This window comes from Cicer arietinum, chromosome 6 (assembly GCF_000331145.2).
Source record: "Cicer arietinum cultivar CDC Frontier isolate Library 1 chromosome 6, Cicar.CDCFrontier_v2.0, whole genome shotgun sequence".
In the NCBI taxonomy this organism is placed as follows: domain Eukaryota; kingdom Viridiplantae; phylum Streptophyta; class Magnoliopsida; order Fabales; family Fabaceae; genus Cicer; species Cicer arietinum.
Genome location: NC_021165.2, coordinates 16,524,456 through 16,547,503, shown reverse-complemented (window position 1 = coordinate 16,547,503; position 23,048 = coordinate 16,524,456). Strand labels below are relative to the sequence as shown.

The following is a 23,048-nucleotide window of genomic DNA, read 5'->3' as shown; positions in this document are numbered from 1 at the left end:
TCATTCAATACTCAAAGAATATTAACAAATACACCAAAACATATAAAAGAACTAAATTAATAACAAACCATCAAATTAAATACAACAATTAAATTATAACTATACTTCAATAATGAAAATTAATAATAAAATATATCTATTATATTGTAGATTCACGAATTTAAAATATCAATTTTATTATCAAAATCAAACGCTATTAAATTTAAATTGATTGATTAATGTTAGAGTCAAACTTAAATAAATTGAATAAATTCATTTAAATTATTGAATTAACGTATTAACTATTGCTCGTAAACACCCTTAATCTAAACAAACAATTAAAATACTATATATTTTCTTACGATAAATAAGGAGTAAGCCTCGTGTATTTTAATTATAATAAAATGCTAACATGTATCTTGTTATAAAGTAACTTTTGCATATAGTATCGGTTTATTTCCGAAGTGCTAATAGTATAGTATTGTTACTATTGGCAAGCAAAGTATACGTATCTTTCACTAAATATCCATTTTCGCGAATTTGTCACCACGTCCATTTGTTTTATTTGTGATCGTGCAACAAAATTATTCACACACATATATATTCTATCAAAAGCTCATTGTACCACTCACATTATTCAACACTCACATTTTTATCTGACCAAGTTAAACATATGACTAAATTTAACGTTTAAAGATTTCTCTTACACTTGCATTTTTTCTAAAAAAGAGTGTCACAAGTCACAACCATCCCACACTTCCGTAAACAAATTATTATTAAACCAATTCTTTCATTGACCAATTGAATATTTTTCCATTAAATAGACTAATTTCTTCTCCTTCTACCACTACTAGTATGTCTTCGTCATCCGATACTATTTCTTAAAAGAGTATAACTAAACAAACTAACATTCTTTACACTTATCTCATCTAACTCACGAGATTGATCTACTAAATCTAATTTCATTCAATATATTTTACAAATTTTCTCACTCTCTCTCAAAAAAAAAAAAAGTTCTAAATAAAAAAATCGTATATAACGAAACTTTAAAGAAAGCAAAAAATAAAGTTAAATGAAAACTTTTTTTAATTTCTTTTGAGGTAAAATATTTTTCAGTAGACAACTTATTTGTTTTAACTCAAGATTTAAATGCTCGATTAGAAATTACAATAGAAAATGACAAATAAGGATTATAATTTACGCAATTTTTTTTGTCTACCATTTTTTACCTCTTAAAGGGGAAAAGGTATTAACATTAGTAACTTGGTCCACCTTAGAGAAGGACTATGTCACGTTATAATAACAGGATTTAATATTTAATTAAAAAGAAAAAATAACTGGATTTAATAGGTCTTTTTTTGGGTGAAAACAGGATTTAATAAATGAATGCAAAATGTGATTGTCACAAATATTTGTCTTCTCTAGGAAGGATAGGATTCCTTACGCAGACAAATATGATAATTTCCCAAACAATTTTTGTTAATTAGTGGAATAATAACCCTTTTTCGTAATCAGAGATAATTTATTTTTAAAATCAAACCAGACTTGTTGGTTTGAAGAAAAAAAATATAGTGTCAGACTGACAGTCAAAACATTTTTTTCTTTCTATAATATATTTATTTTAATGTGTTAATAAGAATATGTGAGATTTTTAAAATAAATTATTATTATGAAGAAACAACGAAATATTAATTAGACATAGTTTATTTTTAAAAATAATAAAAATTACTGGTGATATAATTTCTATATAATAATCGTGAATATACTAATATTTAATAAATTAATTTATTAAAAATATTATAATTTTTTTAATATGGCTTAATCATAGTATTGGTATTTCTATTTTGATAAATTTACAGAATTGATTCATTTATTTTAAAAGTCGATAATTTTAGTATCTTTTTAAAAAATTTGAATAAAAAATGTCGATCTGACATATTTTAAATGATACGACATATGACTTCACGATATAGAACAATCAATATGTTTTAATTATTCATATGTTATTAATTAAATTATAAAAATAACAAAATTTCAATTTTAAAAGTTAAGTGTTTATACGATTTTATTGTGATTTTATAAGTGTCAATCATTCTACAACCTCGTATCAAATGTCACATTATTTAAAATATATCACATCGTTATTTTTTAATTGAAAAATTAAAATAAACGATAAAAATTATCATATTTTAAAATAAAAAAAACAATTTTATGAGTTAATAAAAATAAATTACTAAAATGTGAAATTAGAAAACGATTATACACAAAAGTAGAATATAATGGCAAGTTTTAAACGATTATGCAAGTTTCAATAAATTTTAATTGACTTTTATATATTTGATTTCTTAATAAATGCTTTTATTATCCTTTGACATGAGCGAAGATACTTTTGACCACATAAAAGTATAATAAATGAATGACTGAAAATCAATTACATAAAATTTTCACTGCAGGGAATCCATTCCCCCTTTGGCATATGCAAATTACCAATTTTATCAAAGTTCGTCTTATTTAGAGCATGGTTTATATATTAAAATAAAAAGATTAAGAGAAAAAACCAAAAATTGAAAAAGAAAATCCATGCATCTTGGTTGGATATTAGCTGTCAAGTATATTTATGACAGTATACAATTAAAAATTTCTTACGTAAGGAATTATTGTTATTATACTATTAATTTATTTTAAGACCAAAAAAATATTCATTTATTTTAGCTCTATATAAAATCACATTTTGACATTAACCTGCTCCCCCTTCTTCTTCTTCTTAAATCTGTTTCTTTCTCTTCTTCCTCCATTGATGAACTTTCACTACTTTTCCTTTCATTAGAAGTGGTGTCTGTAACTTTGATAAAGTTTTTGAATTTTCATGCAAAAGTCTTAGGAATTAAATTGTGAACAAATACACTGTTTAAAGTCACAAACTTTCATGCTTCTAGAAGATACCCACCAAAACAAAAACATTAATTTGCAGTCATCACTTTCTTAACATCACAAAAAAGGCTTTGGTTTCAACCCTTTTTCTGTTTTCTTGCTTCAAAGTCATAGATGATAGCCAGCTCCTTCTGCAATGCTGATTCTATGTTTTCAGTAAGTTTTTAACTTTTTTCTTTTATTTCCCTTTAAAGTTCTATCTATTTTTTTTCTTTCTATTTTTCTTGAAGACTATTATTTTGTAAATGGTCTGTTATTTTTTCAATTGTGTTGAAAAAAAAAAATTCAAATTTTTTTTTTCTGTTCAAAATTGTTGTGGTTTTAAATTGAAATCCTCAGCTTTATCTCTATACTGTATATTATATTATATGATCAAAATTGTTCTTCTTCTAAGTACACATGTAATAAATGAGTGGTTATAAGGTTATTGGGTTTATTTTTATGATTTTCCAAAATTCAAATCCAAAACTAAAGTCTTTGATTCTCTTTTAATTAGTCTTTGTCTTCTTCTGTTAACTAATTAATTATTCTTATGTTCTTATGTATATTGTCAATTAAGATATCCTTTATCATTAAACGGAAGTGGTTGGGAAGATTTTGTACTCAAGTTAGATTCATTCATGCAAGGTGTATGTGTGAATGTGTGAATTTATTTGTATATGTGTTTGTGTGCATGTCTTTGTCAAAGACTAAAAAAACAAACGGTGGGCCCACCTGAGTTTTTTTAGGTTCTTGACAACATCAAAGAATTAATTATTGATAATTAAATAATAATTTTGATATGGTAGATAAAATCACAATCTAGAGAGGATTCTCGTACTTGCATGTTTGGATTATTGTTAAAATAACTCTCATTGATTATAAGCCGTTGATCATTGTCAGTGACAGTGATGACCCTTGGCCTGATTGAAGGAGGAGCTTATATGGTTTGAAAATGCAATGCATGGCTGATTTGTTTTCCATAGCATCAAGCTATGGGGCCACTTTGATTTGGTTATAGTTTATTAATTAATAGGATTTAATTCGCTTACAGTGTTAGTGTAACGATTTTTTATAAAGTCAATCAATTATAATCGTTAAATCACTAAATATGTTGACTTTAATCATAGTTTTTCTGAAGTCACATATATGGTTGTTTGTGATTTGTTGATAATGCAAAACTTTTTACACTAACAACATATCACAATTAAACTCCAATTAATATTTTACCAATCAGTCTTATGAGTTATGCTGTTCTATGTATTGTGTGTTTCACGCGGCTCCACTTATGTCAGGACTCAAGACCCTACAGCAAATTAATGCTTTGATCCCAAGGTTCCTCAATCTTGTGGTCAAAGGGTTCAATCTCAGGTCAGTGCGTATGAAAGAGGATATAATGGTAAAATGAATCTCATTACCTTGAGAGACTAGTGTCTGGCTTCTGGCTGGAGATACCAACGGTTCATCGTTTGGTATTTTTAGAGATAATATATTATAGTTCATACATACTTTTTCGATTCGATTCATTCGGGGGGCGAGGTGGGACATGGGTTGTTAGAGATGGGTTTTCTCAATAAAAGCAGGCAGATTGATTCAAAGGATTGTCAGGATACTCAATATATATATATATATATATATATATATCCCCACATAAGGCCACTCATAATCAGTCTTTAAGAAGAATGACATAATGAAAATCAAGCTGAAGGACTGAATACTGGCCAAGAACAAAATTGGAAGACTGTAATAGTAACTACTTTGAACCAATCTAACCAACTCTCATTGACCCTACTTGCTTTTAATGCTTCCTCAATTTGTAGCAGATGATGTCTCCAAAATTCTGTTGAACAAATTTCTAACATGAAATATCTAGCAGTACTTTGCTCTAGTGGTTACTTGGTAATGTAATACTCTTGTGTGTATTGAATGTGCACAATGATTATGTGTGACTACAAATACTACTTTCTAATTTGACAAGAGGAAATGTTGATGGTTTGATGGCTTCTTTTATTATTCGAGCTAGTTTTGTTTTTCACTTTCATTATTTTTGCATCATTCATGCTACTACAATATATTATTAAACACAATTTTTCTTTGTTGTTGCTACCAGAGAGAAGAGGGGATAGATGTTAGAAAGATGATGGGACATAAAAGGAGCCCTTGCTCTGTTGATCAAAGCAGTTATAATTCTATTGCATCTAAAAAGCAAAAGCCTGATTTAGAGATCACCACTAAGGTTTCTTTCGTTTTTTTTCCTCCTTTATTAATTTTTTGTTGTTTAATAATAGATAGAACTATTTACTTTTTTCTGTATGCACCGAAGGGTATTTTTTTATTTATTTTTTACTGTATCCATGCTTAGATTTGAGAAATATGCAACGGTGCCTCTTCTCTATGGAAATATTGAGGGGCTAAATTGATATGAACTTTCCTTGATTGAAGGACTAATTTGAATCATTTTGTATAATTAAGGGACTAAGTGATGTCAAATTTTGTTTTTAAGGATTAAATTGATGCCACTTTACATTTTTGAAGGACTAAACCAATGTAACTTATCCTTCATGGACCAAATAAAGAATCATTATAACTTCATGTTCTAAAGTCCTTGCTTCATTTTCTCTTAATTAAAGGCAGTAACTAATATTCAACCAACCTGTCGTGTGGAACTCTCCGTGATGCTCAAAGTTGTGATATCAATTATTATCTTCACTGAAATAGAACTTTTCCTTTTGTATTTTCCCTCACTTTTGTATGACATTTCTAATGTTTATGCCAATAGGATAGGAAGGAAAAGCTCGGTGAACGAATTGTCGCTCTTCAACAGCTTGTTTCACCATATGGAAAGGTATACAACAACTATGTCTAAAGCTCCATTGATGACTTTATGTATAAGACCTGTTATAGATGCTATGTTTATTCGACTTGAATAGCAAAATAATAATAGTAATTAAGAAGCTCTTATTTATGTTTCAAAATAGATTAATTGTTTTTGTTTACCAATGAAATTAGTATTTGTTTTATGTTTATGTGAGCCTAAAGACTCTTTAATTCTAACTGCAGACAGATACATCTTCTGTTTTAAAGGAGGCGATGGAATACATAGGGTTCCTTCATAAACAAGTTAAGGTTTGGCCATTCATGCTACATTGTGCTGATTTATCATTATAAATATCATAGTAATTAGTTTAATATACCACAAGCATGTCTATCTTCTTTGGACCTAAATCAAGTCCTGATGAAACATACAGTGATGACTTTGTTTCATGCTGCTTCATATACTTAGGGTATGTTTGGATTGATAGAAAGTGGTGGAATGGTATAAAATCAGATTCCATTGTTTGGTTTTATAAGAAGTGAATGGAATGGAATGGAATGGAATGAAATGAAGTAGGATGGAACTCATTCCATCCAATACCACCGTTTCCTTTAATTTTTCATTCCCCCAATTTGGAACAAAAATAGACACAGTGAATGTTTATCGCTATTGCCATGAAACACAATCGACGTCATTGATGTAGCTAAATTGAGTAGATAATTGAACATATTATTGTTTTTAAAATAAAGGGTAAAAATGGAACAAAAAAGTTATAATTCATTCCCTTCCATTTTATTATGTTCCATTCCATTCCGTTCTATTAGTTTTAAATTGTCCAAATAGAGCCTTAAATACATGCACTCATAAAAAGACGTTACGAATTCCAATCTATGTTAAACACAATTTGACTTCGATCTTATGCAAAAGTTTTCTGTGTTTTAACAGCTGCTTAGTGCTCCTTACCTCGAAACTTCACCAGCAACTGAGATGCAGGTGAGCATAACATGAATACTACTACTCTAAAACTGGAATAGGATTTGTGTTATGGATTAGGCCAAAGTTTTTTTGTTTTGTTGCTTTTTTAACATGACATTTAAGAAATATTAATTACGCCAATGAGTCATGGGACATGAATTTTGTGAACTCTGCCTTAAAACTGTTTTCATATATGCGAGAAAAATACGACGACAATTAGATACATGAATTTCCCCCCTTAATTTTCACATAATATGTCAGATGGAATTTATACTACGCAATGAGTAAAAAGTTTATACATACATTCAGTGTATGCATGTATTTTAGAAAATAGTATTACTACATGACACTAGTGGTATTCTAGTGTTAAATTGGATTGTAAGAGAATTGTTACATTTTTCAGGGTACTGAGTCATGCAGCCTGAGAAGTAGAGGGTTATGTCTTGTTCCTGTGTCATTTACTATTGGAGTTGCTGAGGGAAATGGTGCAGATATCTGGGCACCAATCAAGACCAATTCACCTAAATATGAGAAAGATGTTTCACAATTTCAGTGATTAATTCATTTTGTCAGCTTAGCAGCCTTAAGGTTGCTAAACTAGTCTTGTAGCATTAAAATTTATGATCACCATTATTATCTATAGATGGAATCATAGTAGCTAAAATAGTCATAAACTTTTAAGAACTCTCTATGAGTCTATCACAAGAAGCTATCCCATGCCTTAATAATTTTAAACTGGTGGTGGGGAATATGCTTTCAAGTACGCTAATATGGATTCAATTCTATGTTCTGATTATCAACTGTATATTTAAAAATTCCTAGTTTTACAATGATTCCATTCGATGTACTCGTTATCTTAAGGAAAGTCAGTTTCTTCAACTTTTTCATCTCAAGGTAGTCTTTATCCTACATTTATCCATGTGGTGTCTCTTATTAATGTACTCTTCGGATCTATATATAAGAAAATTTAGTTGTTGTTTTTATATCTTAATTGATAGAAAAATTCTCAGTTTTAAGATATATTAACTGTTAAATTTAACTGGTCTTCATGTAAGTGGATGTAAAATGTCTAATGTCAGAATTGTTTTAGGAATAACCTTTTAAAAATGAATTGTCATGGTCTTGATGATTTTTTTTCTTCTTATGTATAGGACTACTGGTAGTAATTATTAAAAGAACATTACTTTAATAAATTGATATCCGGCAAAGGCTAATCTGGATAGGTGGTCCACAATGCACCACAAATTTTGATCATTGGATCAATTGAGCTCAAAGATGTTACAATAGACATTATGTAGTTGATCCTTTCTTTTTGGTAGAGTTCCAACTTCCAAGCCTCCCTCACAACCTTTCCTTATGTCTTCAATCATTTTCCTCTCTAATTTCTAACCCGTAGGAGTACCTATCGAATTTTTGTAAATGCCTGAATCTTTTCTCAATTCATGTGGGTTGGGAATTATATCTCAACTCATTAATAACCACAAAATTTCCTATGGTTCAGTTTTGAAGTGCTAAATTTATTGGGTGAGAAACGGGTTTGTGAAATCTTGTTGGGCTTATGCTCTATAGACTTCAGTCTGTATATGAAAATCTGAAATATTGTTAGATCTATCTCCATGCCTGCATTTAGGCATGTGTGTTCGCGTTGTATGCTAAAAATCTGGAATAGTGTTTTAAGTCGGAATTTTTCATCATCATCCATATTCCTCAGCCTACCACCCCATTCCTCCACCTTTTGCAACACAACTAAACCGAAGCATCTATTTTCTTGAGATTTCAAGGTTCGGATCAGAAATAAAAATGAAAACCGAACGAACCTTATATATAGTGGACAAAGGGTTTCTCCTTTGTGATGGAACGACATTGGTGAAGGCAGTGGATGGAAGATAATATAATAAAATGCATTAGATACAGACTATTCCTGATAAATATTGAAACAAGCTTGTCACAAAAGAAACATTATATGGCTTCAGTTAATACAACTATATCACAAAAGTAAACTGTGGTATGGTAATAAATTATCACAAAAACTGAGAATAATCTGAAATTAACCAAACTATCATTACTTTCCATTATTCTGTCACTAGTAAGCAGTGACCAGGGCAAGTTTAAATGGTTTGTCAAAGTTACAGTATATACTCTTCCCAATTTTTTTGAGCTAAACGACAACAAGAGTGCATGGAGAGATAGTATAGAAGCTTGCCAATATGCTTCCGAAGGTTTCACCTTACCTTCTCTCGCAGATACTGCAGTATATGCTCACGTTTCCAATTGTCAATTCTGCAACAGACAAACAAAATAAAAAAACTTGATCAAAAACAAGTTTAAACTTAGTTTTTTTTATAAAACATATTAGTACACAAAGAAAACTAAGTTTTCACAAGTCACAAACAATTGCTTTTCTGTAAAAAGCGAATGCAGCTACGTAATAGAATTTAAATCAATTCAAGAATGATTTTCCAGGCTGTTGTGGCTATTCTTGTTCATACTTTTGCTGCATTAGAGTTCATGCAACCATAAAAAAAATCAAAATTGTTTTTACTTTTGGTTAAATAATTCAAATAGCTGTTTACAAGATTTGTTATTTCAATGTAAAAATCATTTTCATCATAAGTACATTACACAAAATTCCATAAGCATGGTGTTCCTGACCAATTCCATAATGAGTGTTGTGTTACCAATTACCAACTCCTAGAAAACCTTGTAACTAAATGGGCCAATGGGGCAAATGAAATCATCACATTGATCATAACAATTCTATTTCAATTTTATCATAATTGTCAAACTCTATTTCTGTTTTATTATTAAAAATATCCCTCAAGTATAAGGATTCGGTTGTATAGGAGTATTAGTAGGGATATAGTTATATATGAGTACTGATACGGATTTGGTTGTATAATAATCAAGTGTATATATATACATATCTGATGTATTGTCAACCTATTTTCAATTCAATAAAATATATTTCTACCCTAATTCTTGAGATGGCATCAGAACTCTCGGTCTTTGGGAATGGAGAACACCTATTCACTAGCTTGAGGGGGTGTGTCAAAATTTGTTTGTGTTTTATTATTAAAAATATCCCTCAAGTATAGGAATTCGGTTGTATAGGAGTACTAATAGGGATTTGGCTGTATAGTAATCTAGTATATATATATATATATATATATATATATCTCTCTGATGTATTGTCAATATATTTTTAATTCAATAAAATATATTTTTACCCTGATTCTTGAAAATAATTATATCATTTATTGTACCATTCACATCAGATTTCGATAGCAAATAAAGTTAACACATTTGAAAAGTCATAGCATTCCAATAGATGCCTAAAGATCAATTTAAAACCAAACCATCCAATAGATCCAAGAACAGGACGCAAGCGAGTATTTATTTGTGAGTAATCAAGAAATCGCACCTGATTGTTTCCTTATGTTGCCCCACATCATCCAACATAATTAACTTTGGTGGAGAATTAAAAACATATTGAACTTGAACTGATGGAAACCGGTCTTTTTCCTCTTCAATAAAGCCAACAACTTCAGGATAGAAGACGAGTTTCCTCATGCAAACTTCCAATAACGCTCCAGAGTATGTAACCTACATTTAAATAATTATAAATATTCTTCCAAAATGGGGGAGGTAATATATGATGGAATGGTGAAATGACACAGAAACAGAGGCAGTAATTGCATAGACACTCTCGCAATGGATACTGATCTTTTGTTACTTCAGAACTATGATATTGAGCCAGCTAGTCAAACATTGAGATACTGTTGCTTAGGCTTTAGGGGACATTTCAATGTTTCTGTCTTAAAAAAATACCCAGTTGATATGTATTATTTTTATATTTAAGAAAATGCTACCTTACGGACATTATGTGGTCTTCATCACTTCCTCTTTGAAAACCAGAAACAAGGCGAAAGTTATGCATTGTTACTCACTGTAATTATTAGTTTACAAATATAAACAAAATAAACCAAACACCACCTTAGTTTTCATTATCACTTAAATTTCAAATCATTCACTAATGGGTAAGATTGAAATTAGGCTAGTCTAAACTCTAAACTAGACTCTGGTTAAACAAGGCTACGCTTGTTTTGCAAAACAATGGCCTAAGCCTAAGCAAGTACCAAAATTAGAATTCCTAAAAAGCTAGCCAAAATGGATCATACCTTGGTAGTGGCATCATTGGAATCTTCCGTGCAACACTTGAAACAATCAGATACCAACTCTGCAACCGAATTTTGAACTTGGTAAATTCCTCACTCAAACTATTGAAACAAGCAAACGAAATGTGTACATAGCTATGACATTAAGATTTGGAATCTCACATTCAATCACTTAGTAGTGCTAGGCAACGAAACTAAACCCTAATTTATATGCAATATTTTTCGTGGTTCAGTGATAAATTAGAACGAAGTAAAATTGATTTTGAATCAAAATTGAACGTGTAACTGTGTGTGTGTGTGTGAGAGAGAGAGATCTGAAATGGATTTAACCTTTGTCTTTGACATACTCGGATAACGTATTGCAGTCAGAGCACAAAGCAAGTCCGGTGAAACCGAGATTCTCGCATTCTCTTGAGCTCAGTTGATCCGATGAAGCACCGGAAGAAAGAGCCAACATCACAACCATAACCACAGCCACGGAAACGCCATAACCGTACTCAGACATACCCATCGAGCTTTTTTTCATCTCTCTCAAGTCTCAACAATACCTGAACCAGCCACAGTAGTGAATGTTTATTCGGATTCCATGAAAGTTAAATTTGATATCCTCACCCCGTAATTTTTAGAAAACTCAATTTTACTCCTACCATCTATTGAATTTTCCGTTGTACAAATAAAAGTGAGAAAAAATTTTGATTTGGGACTTTCTTGTAAACAAAAGAAATTATAGACCAAATTTTTTATTTTTGCAACTTTTTTAATATAAAAAATATTGAAAAATAAATTTTTTATAGTTATTTTCAATAAAAAAAAATTCAAATATAAAATATCTGAATAGAAAATAACTATCAAAAAATTAATTTTCGAATTTTTTAATTCAAGATTTTTAGAAAAAAAGTTTTTTGGACAGACCTGTTTTTGTCTAAATTTTATTTATTTTAAAGTATTTACTTGATGGTAATTTAGAAAATTAAAAGACAATATAAATACAGAAATATAAAATTCAATTTTCTGATGCTGTTAAATGGGTCGCATACCTATTTTTTATTTGATTATATCTTAGGAGAATTCTCCTTCCACCCATAATTTTTCAGACGAAACTCAAAACCGTACAATTTTTTTTTTTTGTCGATAACCCTCTTTGGACTAACCTATCCGTACAGGAATTATCTATATCGAACAATTGGAGAATGTAACTATTTACTTGAGGTTTTTCAGATTTTTTTTACACATTTGTATTAGTTTAATGTTGTCCACTTTAGCTTTTAATTGGGGGATAGCATAATGTTATACACCAATATATGTTCATCCCAGGGGATTTTCTTTTTAACTCTTAACCATGTAGTTACGAAATTGATTATAGAATTCATACATATAAATTCTTCGACAAAACAAAAATGTGAATGGCATAAACTAATAGAGTAATAGTTGATGAGTATAGGTTATAGTAGATGAACTTAAATTAAAATTTAAAAGTGTTATGATGACCAGTCTGGAGCGACAAATCATATAATAAGAATAAAACATATGACAATATAAAGAAATTTTCATTTTCACATAAACCTTTCAAGAGTAATGATGGAAACACTATGACAAGCAAGTTACTGACAAATGTGCATCAAAATATACATGCAATTTGGGCGCTGCGTGTACAAGAATAAATAACAAGAAAAGGAAAGTTACAATATTGCACAGACCAACAAAATTCTAATCTGACGTTGCCCAGAAATATTAATTTTCCAGATTCGCTGCAGGGGATGAAGAGGCGTTATCATTCTCATCTTCAGAAGTATGTGACTTTATATATGAACGAGCAACATCTAACATCACATCAACTTCTTTCTTGTACTACATGGACAAACAATTTTTTTTATAATTATTTAAAGCTGATAATAACAAGCCGAACAAGTTACAATGCAATAACTTTGAAAACGATTGAAGATCTACCAACCTCATTGACTGCCCCTGACTTAATTTTGGATTGCATCACACACCATTTCTTGAAATGTGCACCTGCAGAAACAATTTACCCATTCGATCATGCTTAAACCTAAATAAAAACACAATGAAGTGGAAGAAGGAATTTAACCCAGCTATCATTTTTACTTCAAAATTTTCCTAATGATGTTCATTTTGGGCCCTCAAGTCCTGGAATTCTAGGTTGTCCCTGATTTAGTAGTTTAACATGATAATAATAGAGAATAGACTATGGGTAGAATATTGAGGAGAAAGGATCCTCTGGTACTACTTGGATGGTTCTAGTAGGAGAGATACAATTGTTTTTTCTATCATTTAAAGCCTGTGTGTATCTTTCTCAGAAATGATCTGGGATGCAACTGGCGTGATGACTCTATTAATTTGAAAGCTTTGCAAAATGGACTCCACACCTAGGAATGGTAAACTATATCCCAAGATATTATCAACTGTGGAAAGAAAACTATGCCATTCTTTATATGTGGTCCATGTTCCAGAATCGAAGTTTCCAAACAATTGTTGAACACGATAACAGGATAAATAACAAAATAACATGACACCAATCCTGTTTAATGATAAAACAAGATCTGTTTGTCTGGTCAAAACAATATTCAATTAATTTCAATCCAGAAGCTGGTCAGTTGGTTAAAACCTATCCATCACATCATACATGTTGAGTTTGAGTATGTGGTACAACCAAATAATCAGAAACCAGGATAAAATAATGGGTGAGCAAAAAGAGAAAGTATTACAAGTGCTTTATTTCTACAAGACAACTGAATAATGTCTTATCATAATCAGACTTATTTGTAGCTGAAGATTAATAGAGGACTGCATCATAAATGACAGACTAAGGTGAATTCAAAGTAAAAGCAGGACAATCAGGAATCAAAACTTACCCACTCTAATGTCCAGAGTACATGAACTTTCACCGGTTGTCTCCATACTCCATTTACAGTGCACCTGTTAGAACAAGAACATAATGTCATATATCATAAAATATAAATATTAGAACAAGTACGTAAGAAGACAACCAAAGCATGGGTAAATGAGTCATTATTTGGATGGTTTCCATTTTTTTCCGCTCAGGTGCAAATTGTAATCCTGCCAATATATCAGAGGTATAACCACTCGGATCTCTAGTTTTCTAGAACAGCTAGTAGTACCCAACTACTCTTCTTTCTCCCTTTTGATAGGAAATTCACAAATGAACATCTAGAAAAAAAAAGCTAATGGTAATGAGTTTGTCTACAATCTACACTATCTAAAATGAAAACTATCCTTTCCTTTAAGTTAGGTATAGTAGTAGCTAGGCAGGATTGTGCCCCTTAACAAAAGCTGGAATACAGCGGGTTTGGTGGGTAAGTTGTTGGTAGATTGCAGCTTCACACTCATTCTAAAATAGCTGCAATGGCAAAGTGCTGTCATAGCCATAAGGCGAGAACATGCATATATGCAGAACTTCAGTCATATTTAAAAGTTAAAAATCTAAGTTGAATATGGGTCATATAGAATAAATCAAATAATGATTTGAGAAGTAGATTTGTTAAGACTTATCTTGCTTCAATGGCTAAACCATTAAAACTATTATGGTTTAAATTGACATAGGTAGTAGCCTATAGTTTACACACACAAGCAATGAAATTCATCAGTGACTGTAGACTATATGTAAACCCTTTTACAGACCAGCAATCATATATAAGCTGAATGTTCCAAATCAGATATCAAGAACAAAAATATATTAAAAACAGTAGCAATGACAGCTAAAAATCGATATGAGAAATCCCAAGTATTCCATACCTCAAAATAGGACCCAAAAGGAACATCGTGTGCCTGTTGCACAGTCTCAAACACCTAAAACAAGTCACACACCATCCCGTCAAATAGTTTGAAGTTTGAACTCAGGGAGAATATAATAAAATCATTATTATCGCTATTCTTCTTGATATGTAAATACAAGCAATAGTCTAACCAAGTTTTTCTTGTCTGATGATAGCACAACATGTTGCCACTCTGTCATGGCTGTGTCTGGGGGGCACATAGGGCTATTACACAGGGATCTGAAGGTTATCTCTCGGACTTGACCATCATATTCTTCTGCTGAATGCCACTGTCCCATCTGAAAAAACATAACCATAAAGCAAATCAACAAGACAACAACTTAAAAACAGGATGCCATTTGGTTATCCAAATTTGTATCACGCATAATGTTATGAACCAACTCTTCTAAGACGCATAATGTTGGTGAAGACACGCATAATGTTTGAGTTTGTCGACAATGCACAAGCCCACCTACCTTATGTTTGAATTCAACTTATTATTCGAGGAATGTCGGACAAGGATCAAACTCTAGATCATGTGGTCTTTGACACATGTGAATGATTAATATAACATTATATAATCCATGACATGAACATTATTAATATAGCCACGACAAATTCTGAAACATTAATTTTCCACAATCAGTTTAAAGTTAAACATCCTAGCAGTTATGCCCTAACATCATCAGAATGTTGCATGAAAAAAGAAAACTAATTTTGGCTTTAAACTGAGATAATTTTCAATTTATATTTATATTTTTGATATTATCTTTTAAAATATTCGTTAGGCAAAATATTTAAGAGTTTAATTGCCATGCAATGTCAACGGAAAAAGTTTTACACCGTCACCATATCACAATCATTCATAGATATGACTTCAGAGGTAATTATGGTAAAAGTACACATCTCTAATGATCTAACGGTTGTGATTGACTGACAGTATATGAATTAAATCCAAAATTTAAATTAGTATAAATAAAACATATGTATGTTCTACAAGATTAATAATCATAAATAAAATATGAGTAAAAGTAATCCATGCTTAATCTCATCAACGTATTCATTTGGCTCATAACATTTCTGATTAAATAAAAAAATTATAAATTTAACTTTAGACCACTTCAAAATGTTTTTAAGTAACCTGATTTTCTAGGTTGTCTAAACTCTAAATCGATAACTTGAATGATTCACCAATGTTTTGGTCAAACAATGCAATTCAATCCTCCTTTTCCCCGGCAACATATTAGCTAAATATATCTAAGTTGTCGATCCCGGCGAGATCGCGTGATCTCGGAATCCTGGTCCGGTGGACAGACTTACTATGGCGCCACCGGCCATGGAAATGCCTTTGACGGGTGCGGCGCTCACGGTCACGAATCGCACACCACTATCACGGCCTGACACGCGTTACACAGCGTTCCTGTGTTTTCTGGAAAACGCAGTTAATTTTATATTTATTCATTAAGGGTATTTGGGTCCTTTTGACCCCCCACCCACTTAACCTAATTATTATTATTATTATTATAAAATCACTTAACCCTTTTCGCGGTCATCACCTATTCAGTTTCTCTGTTTCACTTCACACACGTTCTTTCTCTCTTTCACACCTTCGCTTTTCTTCTTTCTCTCTTTCACACACTTTCGCTTTTCTTCTTCGTTCTTACAAGTCTTCTTCGTTTTTCTTTAATTTTGTGTATTCTGCTATTTTGAGTATTTTTGTTTTGTACTTTATGTTTGGTGTATATACTGTTTTTTGGCCTTCGCAATAGCGCTCATCCTACTACCCGCGATCCTAATTTTAAAATTGTTTGCATATGATATCTAATTATTTATGATGTTGAAATTTTGTATATGTTGCCACACACACACACACACATATATATATAGGTTAATGGCAATCTATACAAAATAACACCAGTACTTGACAAAACCACAATTAGCTCATATGCAAACACCTACCACAAGAATAGTGTATGTGTCTTATGTGCATTACAAGAATTAAATTAAACAATTTTAAAATGAAGATATATCTTAATTTGAACAATCTTGCACTGCTTTCAAGAACAGTGTAACACAAAAGTTCATCAATTTAAGAAAAAAACAAGCTAGGTTGCATGGCAGTCAATAGCAGTCACAAAACATATAACAATGAGTAAGTTTTTTATTATTTCACATTTGGTTTCCATTCTATCTATTTGAGAAATGGACAACATTTAACAAGTATCACAATAACAATTGAAGAAAACTTACCACAACATTAGTATCCTTTCGTACTGATCGATACTTGCTAGTAAATTTTGAATCATCCTTTAACAATAAGATAAAAAACTGCTCAGCTGTGCAAGGGAAAATATCCTGGAAAAGGATCGCTAGTTATATACCAAATAATTAGATGGTAGTTGAACTCGTGAAGACAGAGGAGAAAATGATGCATACATTGTATATACCAACTAAAGCCTCTTCTTTTATAAAAGTTTGAAGTTTTCCAGCTTTTGGCAAGCTGGCTTCAGGAACCTTATCCATTATGTTACTTCTTCTGACAGAACTGCTATGTGCACGCAATTCTGACTCTGCATTCTCCTGTATAACAAAACATTGAATCACATGATATGGTTTTCAACTTTTACAGAAACTTTTGGATAAAAAATTCATTAAGAGAATCAATAAAATGAAAGAAAGATAATCAAGTCAAAAAATAGTTTATCTTTTTCAAAAAAATTGTATGCTGTTGTCTTTTATAATCTCAGTGCTTAGTTTTGGTTAATAAGTGCACCCAATTCCCTTTTTCAACAACCAAATATTTTCTCAGTAGGCAGAATCGGCTTCATGGGTCAACTGATGCTATAAAGTCCTTCCATGTGTTAGGTCAATAGATGGACCATTTACATTTAAATCTCTCTTAATTATCTGAAATGCAGTTTTTATTGTCTTCCTCTACTTCTAACTAGTAACTATTGGGCTATCATCCATCTGAAATACTCACTGGTGGTTCTACAAATCTTCTCCATACATACCTAAACTGCTTAATAAGACAAGATTTTATCATCTTCTCTAGAATGGAAGATACCCCAATTTTCTCTTAATGATTGTATTTCTAATCCTATCATATCATGTATAACCATTCATCCATCGCAACATTCTTATCTTTGAGACACCACGGGCATTTTAGTTTAAACAACGTATTAAGATCATCGGAGCATCAGATTAATCAGTTTCATATAGTGTGCTCCCAAAAGTACATGATGTTGTAAAGGTATTATGGCGAGTTTTAAATCTCTTGTGGATTCTATAATAATAAGCATCTTGTTCAAAATGAAGATCATATTTTTGTAATACATATGAAGAAGCTCAATTGATTAAGCAAGAGTTTTAACCTTCTTCTCAGTTTCCAACATTTCACGGAAGTTCTTTGCTGCGCGTTGTAGATTTCTAAATGCATGATTCCTGTTCCAAAATGATGCAAACTTATATCTGACTCTACCTGAAATGCAGAAGAAAAATAAAGAACTAACCAAAGCATCTGACAACGACCTTCATTTGTCCCAAAAAATGGTGCCCACTTTCATTTGCTGAATAAAACCAGTCATATATTTTGTAAAAGAAAGGTTATTGGAATTAAGGAGGAAGAACACCAAGATCATGGCAGTGTGATTCTTTTATTTATGTTTTGATATAAAAAAGGAAAACACAAAAGTCAGTCAACAATAAAGGAAAACCCGCACGGGCCAAATGCAATTGTCATACATCTATTACCACACCCAAAAAAAGGAGCCAAGTCCATGCAAATTTTAGGGTTTAATTTGATTGATTTTATTTATCAAAGAATTAGAACAAGTATTGGATTATAGAGTGCAATTAAAAGTTTGCCCGCGAAAATGAACAATGAAATAGTGTTTTAACATATAACTAACCATCAGGACTTCCCAAAGGAGGGACACCATGTCCACCAGCACCCATACGAAGAATAATTGTTATAGCAGGATTAATAAATGCATGTTGACTCCTTCGAATCTTAAGAAAAAGAAGAATAGTTGCACAAGATGTAAGATTTAATGTAACTGAAATATGAAGTTGAATGAGACGGTAGTGATAAAGAAAACAAAAGAAATTGTACCTCATCTATATCTTCAAATGGAACAATCACCTGTCAAATATCCAAAAAATATTCAAACCAGTAATTTACAACTGATCTTTCTAAGAAGAAATAGAGACGGTATAAATAGAAAATTAACGAATCAACAATAAAGAACAAATTGGCAGTGATGACAAATGGAAGGGGCTTATATTTCTAAGTGATGGATCAACCAACTTGAACAGGTAATAACATATGCTAGAATATTTCAACAATGGCAAAATAGAAATATAGTCTAACCTTCATTTGCTTCGAGAACACATTGGAATGGAAACAAATGTGCCACGTTGAGACATACATCCGACCATGGTACAAGAATGACCTCTCAAGTGCACAAGAATAACTATGATCAACAACCTGAAATAGATACTTCACCCATTAGATTTACAAACACAATCGTAAAAAGGACTAGAGAATACGGTGTCTGTTTATAAACGACCAAAGAAAAAAATCCTAATGGATAAATGAAATAAAAACAATAAATTTAATTTCTGTTGGCGACCTCATCTGGATGGAGATCAAATATTGTTTGAAGAGGTCCTGGCTTCTGATGAACTACAGTAGGCCCCTGTTTTTCCAAGGGTATCCTTCTTCGAGTGTTAGCTCCACCATAACCATTTATCCTATCAGTCAAGTCGATTAATAAATATAAGAAATAAGCCCACATATAATGATAAAAACAGTGCTAAAGTATCTTGGACCTAGATTAAAAATAAGTTTCAAAAAGGATTAAAACCACTAAAAGTAAATCTAAATCAAATCCATATAAAGACCAATTATAAAACCAAAAGTCTCACCTGGCAGAATTTGCAGATAGTTTTTTTGTTTTTATATGAAGACAAACCTGACATTCAATTAACAGACCTTTAATGGTGTGTGAGGCATAAAAAGTGCTAGCAGATCACAACACACAATTTATAAAAGTCATATAAAAATTATGAAACCAAACACATTCTTCTGAAAGAAGATATTACCTGCCCTGATGGGCTATCCAAAGTATGCCACACTGCACCAGTTTGACCTTCACTTTCAACTGGAACAGTCACCGAACCAAGACCAGCACTTTTCCAAATTATATCCCAGTCATAAATTGTGACATTGATCTGCTACGTCAGGGAAAGAAGTCAGTTTCATGAAAACCTACATAACAGATTTATTCTGTCAATTGAGTAGCAGACACTGAGATTAAGCATGGAATATATTGATACTTCTCCTTTATATGATACCAAATTATTAGTCCAAGCAAATGCTCAAAACTATGTTTGACCACTACATATTGTTAGATAGTAATAGCTTTAAGCTTGGGCAGAGAATGATTCTCTGAGGGGCCATAGACTCTTGGGCAGTATCATCTGATGTAATCCTTTCTATTTTTCTATTCTATTATCGATTGGTTTCTATCAGAAATGTATAGCTAAGAGCTAGTAAAGCTATACACTTTTTTGAAAAAAAATTACCCAAAACCATGTTCCCAGAAAACAAGTTTTACAATTATAAAAAAAAAAGTCTTTGCACTTAATGGAAAAATTGCTTGAACATCACAATCAGGGAATTGAACCTCAAAGACCAGTGAACCATTTTCAGTAACTATAAATAGTTCGTTATAATTTATAACTATTCCAAATCAAAGCATAGATGATAAGCCAGTAACCTGGACAGGAAGTTCATCGACAGAGAAATTGAACTCTTCACCCCACATTGGATTTCTTGAACCCGGGACCATGGAACTGTCAGCACACCAGAAGATAAAATTACAATGGCCCAAAGAACCACATTGAGCAAAATTCTTGCTTCTAACAATGAGATATGCTACGTATGGAAAATGATAGAATACCAATTGAAATTGGAGTTTAATTAGTGTTTATTATGACTAAACACAGAATTATACAGAAACTACAAGAATACTATCCTAGAGTTGTGAAAATCCTACAGAGTATGAAGTTATCTCAGTCCAAAACTACCGAATGCACATCATAACTGCCTCCTAGCTCCTAATTGCACCGTATATCATGAGTACATACATGCTACTAACTGTCCTACATATTAGATGCAAAACTACTATATAACTGTTCTATATGATTATTATTAATTAAACTAAATACATAATTATGACATTACTGCCTTGCACAAATTAGTATTGTCCAACGTAACTGCGACATGACAGTTCGACATCCAATGCCCACTTGTAGAGTATACCTTTGAAATAGGTGGGTGTGGGTCATTGGACTCTCAAGTCCCGTCTCCCATAAAAAAAACATATTAACAGTATGCCACACCTCTAACAGACTTTGATAGTACGCACTATTTAATATGTTTTTATTCTATGATCAATTCCCATACTATGCGTTCAATCTAAGCAGAAAAACTTTCTGAGGCTTTACATTTGTATTGAAAGTGAAATAGAGGTATCCGCCTATCTTTAATACATTATGCACTTATTTTAAAGCAGCACAAACTATTGTTTCTCCTGAAAGATCAACCCTAAAACTAAGCAGTGCAAACTATAAATAAATGAGACCTTCGAGTCAATGGGCAAGTAGAAAACAACACTCAGAAGCACAGTCAGAAAGTATCTGCCTATATGCTCATTCATTCATGAAATAAAGTAAATATCATAATTTAATAAAACTTAAGCCTAGTACTGACTCCCAAAAAGGGTTGCAATATATGCAAATTGCAAATCACAGACCAATCAACAGCAACCTGAATTGCAGAATAATTCAGTAGATCATCAAACCTGAATCGTTTTTCATTGCCACATGTGATGATGGCATAAGGATCCGATGTGCCATTTAAGTTTGCAGCAATTAGATTTTTAGCAGCCAAGAGTTCTAACTGCAAAGAGAATTGTTAAAAAAAAGGCCATTCATCAATAACTTTCACTATACTTTTTTTTTTTACTCAACTTTCAGTATACTGAGTTGATGTAATTTGGCTTCTGTAAGCAAGGTGGTCCATACTAAAATACCTTAATCAGGTATGCCGAACTGGCTTGGGAATCTCCTTTGGACTGCCCAATCTACAAAAATAAGTGCAGAACTGCATGTCAACAAGTTAAATATTACTCCACGAAGATACTAATGTGAAAAAAGTTTAGCCATAAAGTTGAACAGCATTTTCTCAAGTTTTTTAAAAGTCACAAACGCAAACAAAACTACCGAAAATGAAATCCACAAATTCTCCACTTCAGGAAAATTAATCAATTGATTAATTCCTCTTTTATTTCTAAAAACAGAACACGGAATAAAACGTAAAAGCACAATTATTCTAAGGAACTAAAACGGAAAAAAGTAAATGTCAGAAGAAAAGATTAATAAAACTCGATTTAACTAAAATCTTACGCGCGTGATTTTGAAATAGTAACAAGAAGAAAACGTGAGAATCATTAACGGAGAACAGAAAGCGCGGCAGAAGAATGAAAAGACGAAAGTAAGCTTAACCTTATCGTCGGAGGCATCAGCGGCGGAATTATCAGAAATCGATCGATCGGAATTCCGGTCACCGGTTCTGAAAGTGAAAAACCAATAAGCGAGGATAACGAAGACAGAGGCAGCGAAAGCGACTTCGATCTCCCATAGAGACGGAACCAGAAAACCGAGAATGGCGAAATCCATGGCGGTTACGACGAATACGGACATGATAACCGATTAGAAAAGGAAGGTGGTTGAGAAATTGAGAGGCGAAGCGGTTATTTTAGGGTTTAGAGAAATTGGTGAAGACATTTTTGTCTATGGGAAAAAAAGAATATAAAAAAGGAGAAGAATTCAAAGACGACGTAAGGGGACTTGGAAGGATGAAGGATAGTCAAAGTTAGACCGTTGGAGGAGAAAGAAGTGTCAAACAACCGCACTCCATACTCGTGTTGCCTTTTCGCTAAATTAAAACCGCCACGATCACATTGTTGTAAGTGATGGTTTGGACACGATTTGATTCTTTCCAATTTCTAAATATAGTAACAGCAATAGTAATACAATTTTATAGTACCATAGACTTGAGTTTTGGTTTTATTGTCCAACAAAAGGAATAAAAAGACTTCAGTTTTGGTTATAGTACCAACACCTAATCTTTTGTTTAGTAAAAAAAACATAATAATATGTATTTTAAACTCCTATAATCATTAAAAACATCAAATTGAACGCTATGGAAATAATGTTTCTAAATCTTTTTAATTTTTTTTAACATAATCATTTTGAATTGATATTTGTGTTGATTGATCAATTAAAATTATATAATAATATAAAAGTATTGTTTTTCACTAAAAGAGTTTT

At 31.7% G+C, this 23,048-nt stretch overlaps 3 protein-coding genes across 7 annotated transcripts; 1 reads left to right on the top strand and 2 right to left on the bottom strand.

Annotated features, from left to right (window-relative positions):
- The first annotated feature begins 2,689 nt into the window (after nt 1–2,689).
- On the top strand, nt 2,690–7,566 carry LOC101510287 (transcription factor bHLH153). Of its 4 annotated transcripts, XM_027335730.2 has the most exons (7): nt 2,691–3,066; nt 4,185–4,260; nt 5,000–5,125; nt 5,669–5,734; nt 5,950–6,015; nt 6,650–6,697; nt 7,083–7,566. In XM_027335730.2, the coding sequence occupies exons 3-7, from the start codon at nt 5,027–5,029 to the stop codon at nt 7,233–7,235; spliced, it is 432 nt and encodes a 143-aa protein (XP_027191531.1). In that variant the 5' UTR covers nt 2,691–3,066; nt 4,185–4,260; nt 5,000–5,026; the 3' UTR covers nt 7,236–7,566. The 4 variants fall into 4 exon arrangements, with proteins under 4 accessions (XP_004505159.1, XP_004505158.1, XP_027191531.1 ...); XM_004505102.4 differs by lacking the exon at nt 4,185–4,260 and having other exon boundaries at nt 2,690–3,066; nt 5,950–6,009; XM_004505101.4 differs by lacking the exon at nt 4,185–4,260 and having other exon boundaries at nt 2,690–3,066.
- Nucleotides 7,567–8,588: 1,022 nt separating this feature from the next.
- On the bottom strand, nt 8,589–11,548 carry LOC101509968 (uncharacterized). The gene is made up of 4 exons (XM_004505100.4): nt 11,185–11,548; nt 10,858–10,916; nt 10,101–10,282; nt 8,589–8,959 (listed from the first exon to the last, which is right to left on the bottom strand). Exons 1-4 carry the CDS (start codon nt 11,378–11,380, stop codon nt 8,902–8,904), a joined length of 495 nt encoding a protein of 164 aa, XP_004505157.1. The 5' UTR covers nt 11,381–11,548; the 3' UTR covers nt 8,589–8,901.
- An 834-nt stretch (nt 11,549–12,382) lies between these two features.
- On the bottom strand, nt 12,383–22,747 carry LOC101509642 (BAG-associated GRAM protein 1). 2 transcript variants are annotated; one of them, XM_073370297.1, is made up of 18 exons: nt 22,221–22,747; nt 21,749–21,799; nt 21,518–21,615; nt 20,432–20,507; nt 19,755–19,883; nt 19,578–19,624; nt 19,283–19,403; nt 19,021–19,137; nt 18,763–18,792; nt 18,560–18,659; nt 18,023–18,129; nt 17,085–17,228; nt 16,899–16,955; nt 14,801–14,947; nt 14,629–14,682; nt 13,728–13,791; nt 12,806–12,867; nt 12,383–12,702 (listed from the first exon to the last, which is right to left on the bottom strand). In XM_073370297.1, the coding sequence occupies exons 1-18, from the start codon at nt 22,416–22,418 to the stop codon at nt 12,586–12,588; spliced, it is 1,719 nt and encodes a 572-aa protein (XP_073226398.1). In that variant the 5' UTR covers nt 22,419–22,747; the 3' UTR covers nt 12,383–12,585. The 2 variants fall into 2 exon arrangements, with proteins under 2 accessions (XP_073226398.1, XP_004505156.1); XM_004505099.4 differs by having other exon boundaries at nt 16,899–17,003; nt 22,221–22,744.
- Between the last annotated feature and the right edge of the window lie 301 nt (nt 22,748–23,048).

Bases quoted from the DNA above. Each gene is read 5' to 3' on its own strand.
- LOC101509968 (XM_004505100.4), bottom strand. From the start codon at position 11,380: ATGAAAAAAAGCTCGATGGGTATGTCTGAGTACGGTTATGGCGTTTCC. The intron at 10,917-11,184 runs GTTAAATCCATT...ATTCGGTTGCAG, and splicing joins CGAGTATGTCAAAGACAAAG to AGTTGGTATCTGATTGTTTC. The intron at 8,960-10,100 runs GTGCGATTTCTT...TGTCTGTTGCAG, and splicing joins CAACATAAGGAAACAATCAG to AATTGACAATTGGAAACGTG.
- LOC101509642 (XM_004505099.4), bottom strand. From the start codon at position 22,418: ATGTCCGTATTCGTCGTAACCGCCATGGATTTCGCCATTCTCGGTTTT. The intron at 19,884-20,431 runs GTTACTGGCTTA...CTGACGTAGCAG, and splicing joins TCGATGAACTTCCTGTCCAG to ATCAATGTCACAATTTATGA. The intron at 18,660-18,762 runs GTACAATTTCTT...CTTTTTCTTAAG, and splicing joins CATTTGAAGATATAGATGAG to ATTCGAAGGAGTCAACATGC.
- LOC101510287 (XM_004505101.4), top strand. From the start codon at position 3,025: ATGATAGCCAGCTCCTTCTGCAATGCTGATTCTATGTTTTCA. The intron at 3,067-4,999 runs GTAAGTTTTTAA...TGTTGCTACCAG, and splicing joins ATGCTGATTCTATGTTTTCA to AGAGAAGAGGGGATAGATGT. The intron at 6,016-6,649 runs GTTTGGCCATTC...GTGTTTTAACAG, and splicing joins TCCTTCATAAACAAGTTAAG to CTGCTTAGTGCTCCTTACCT.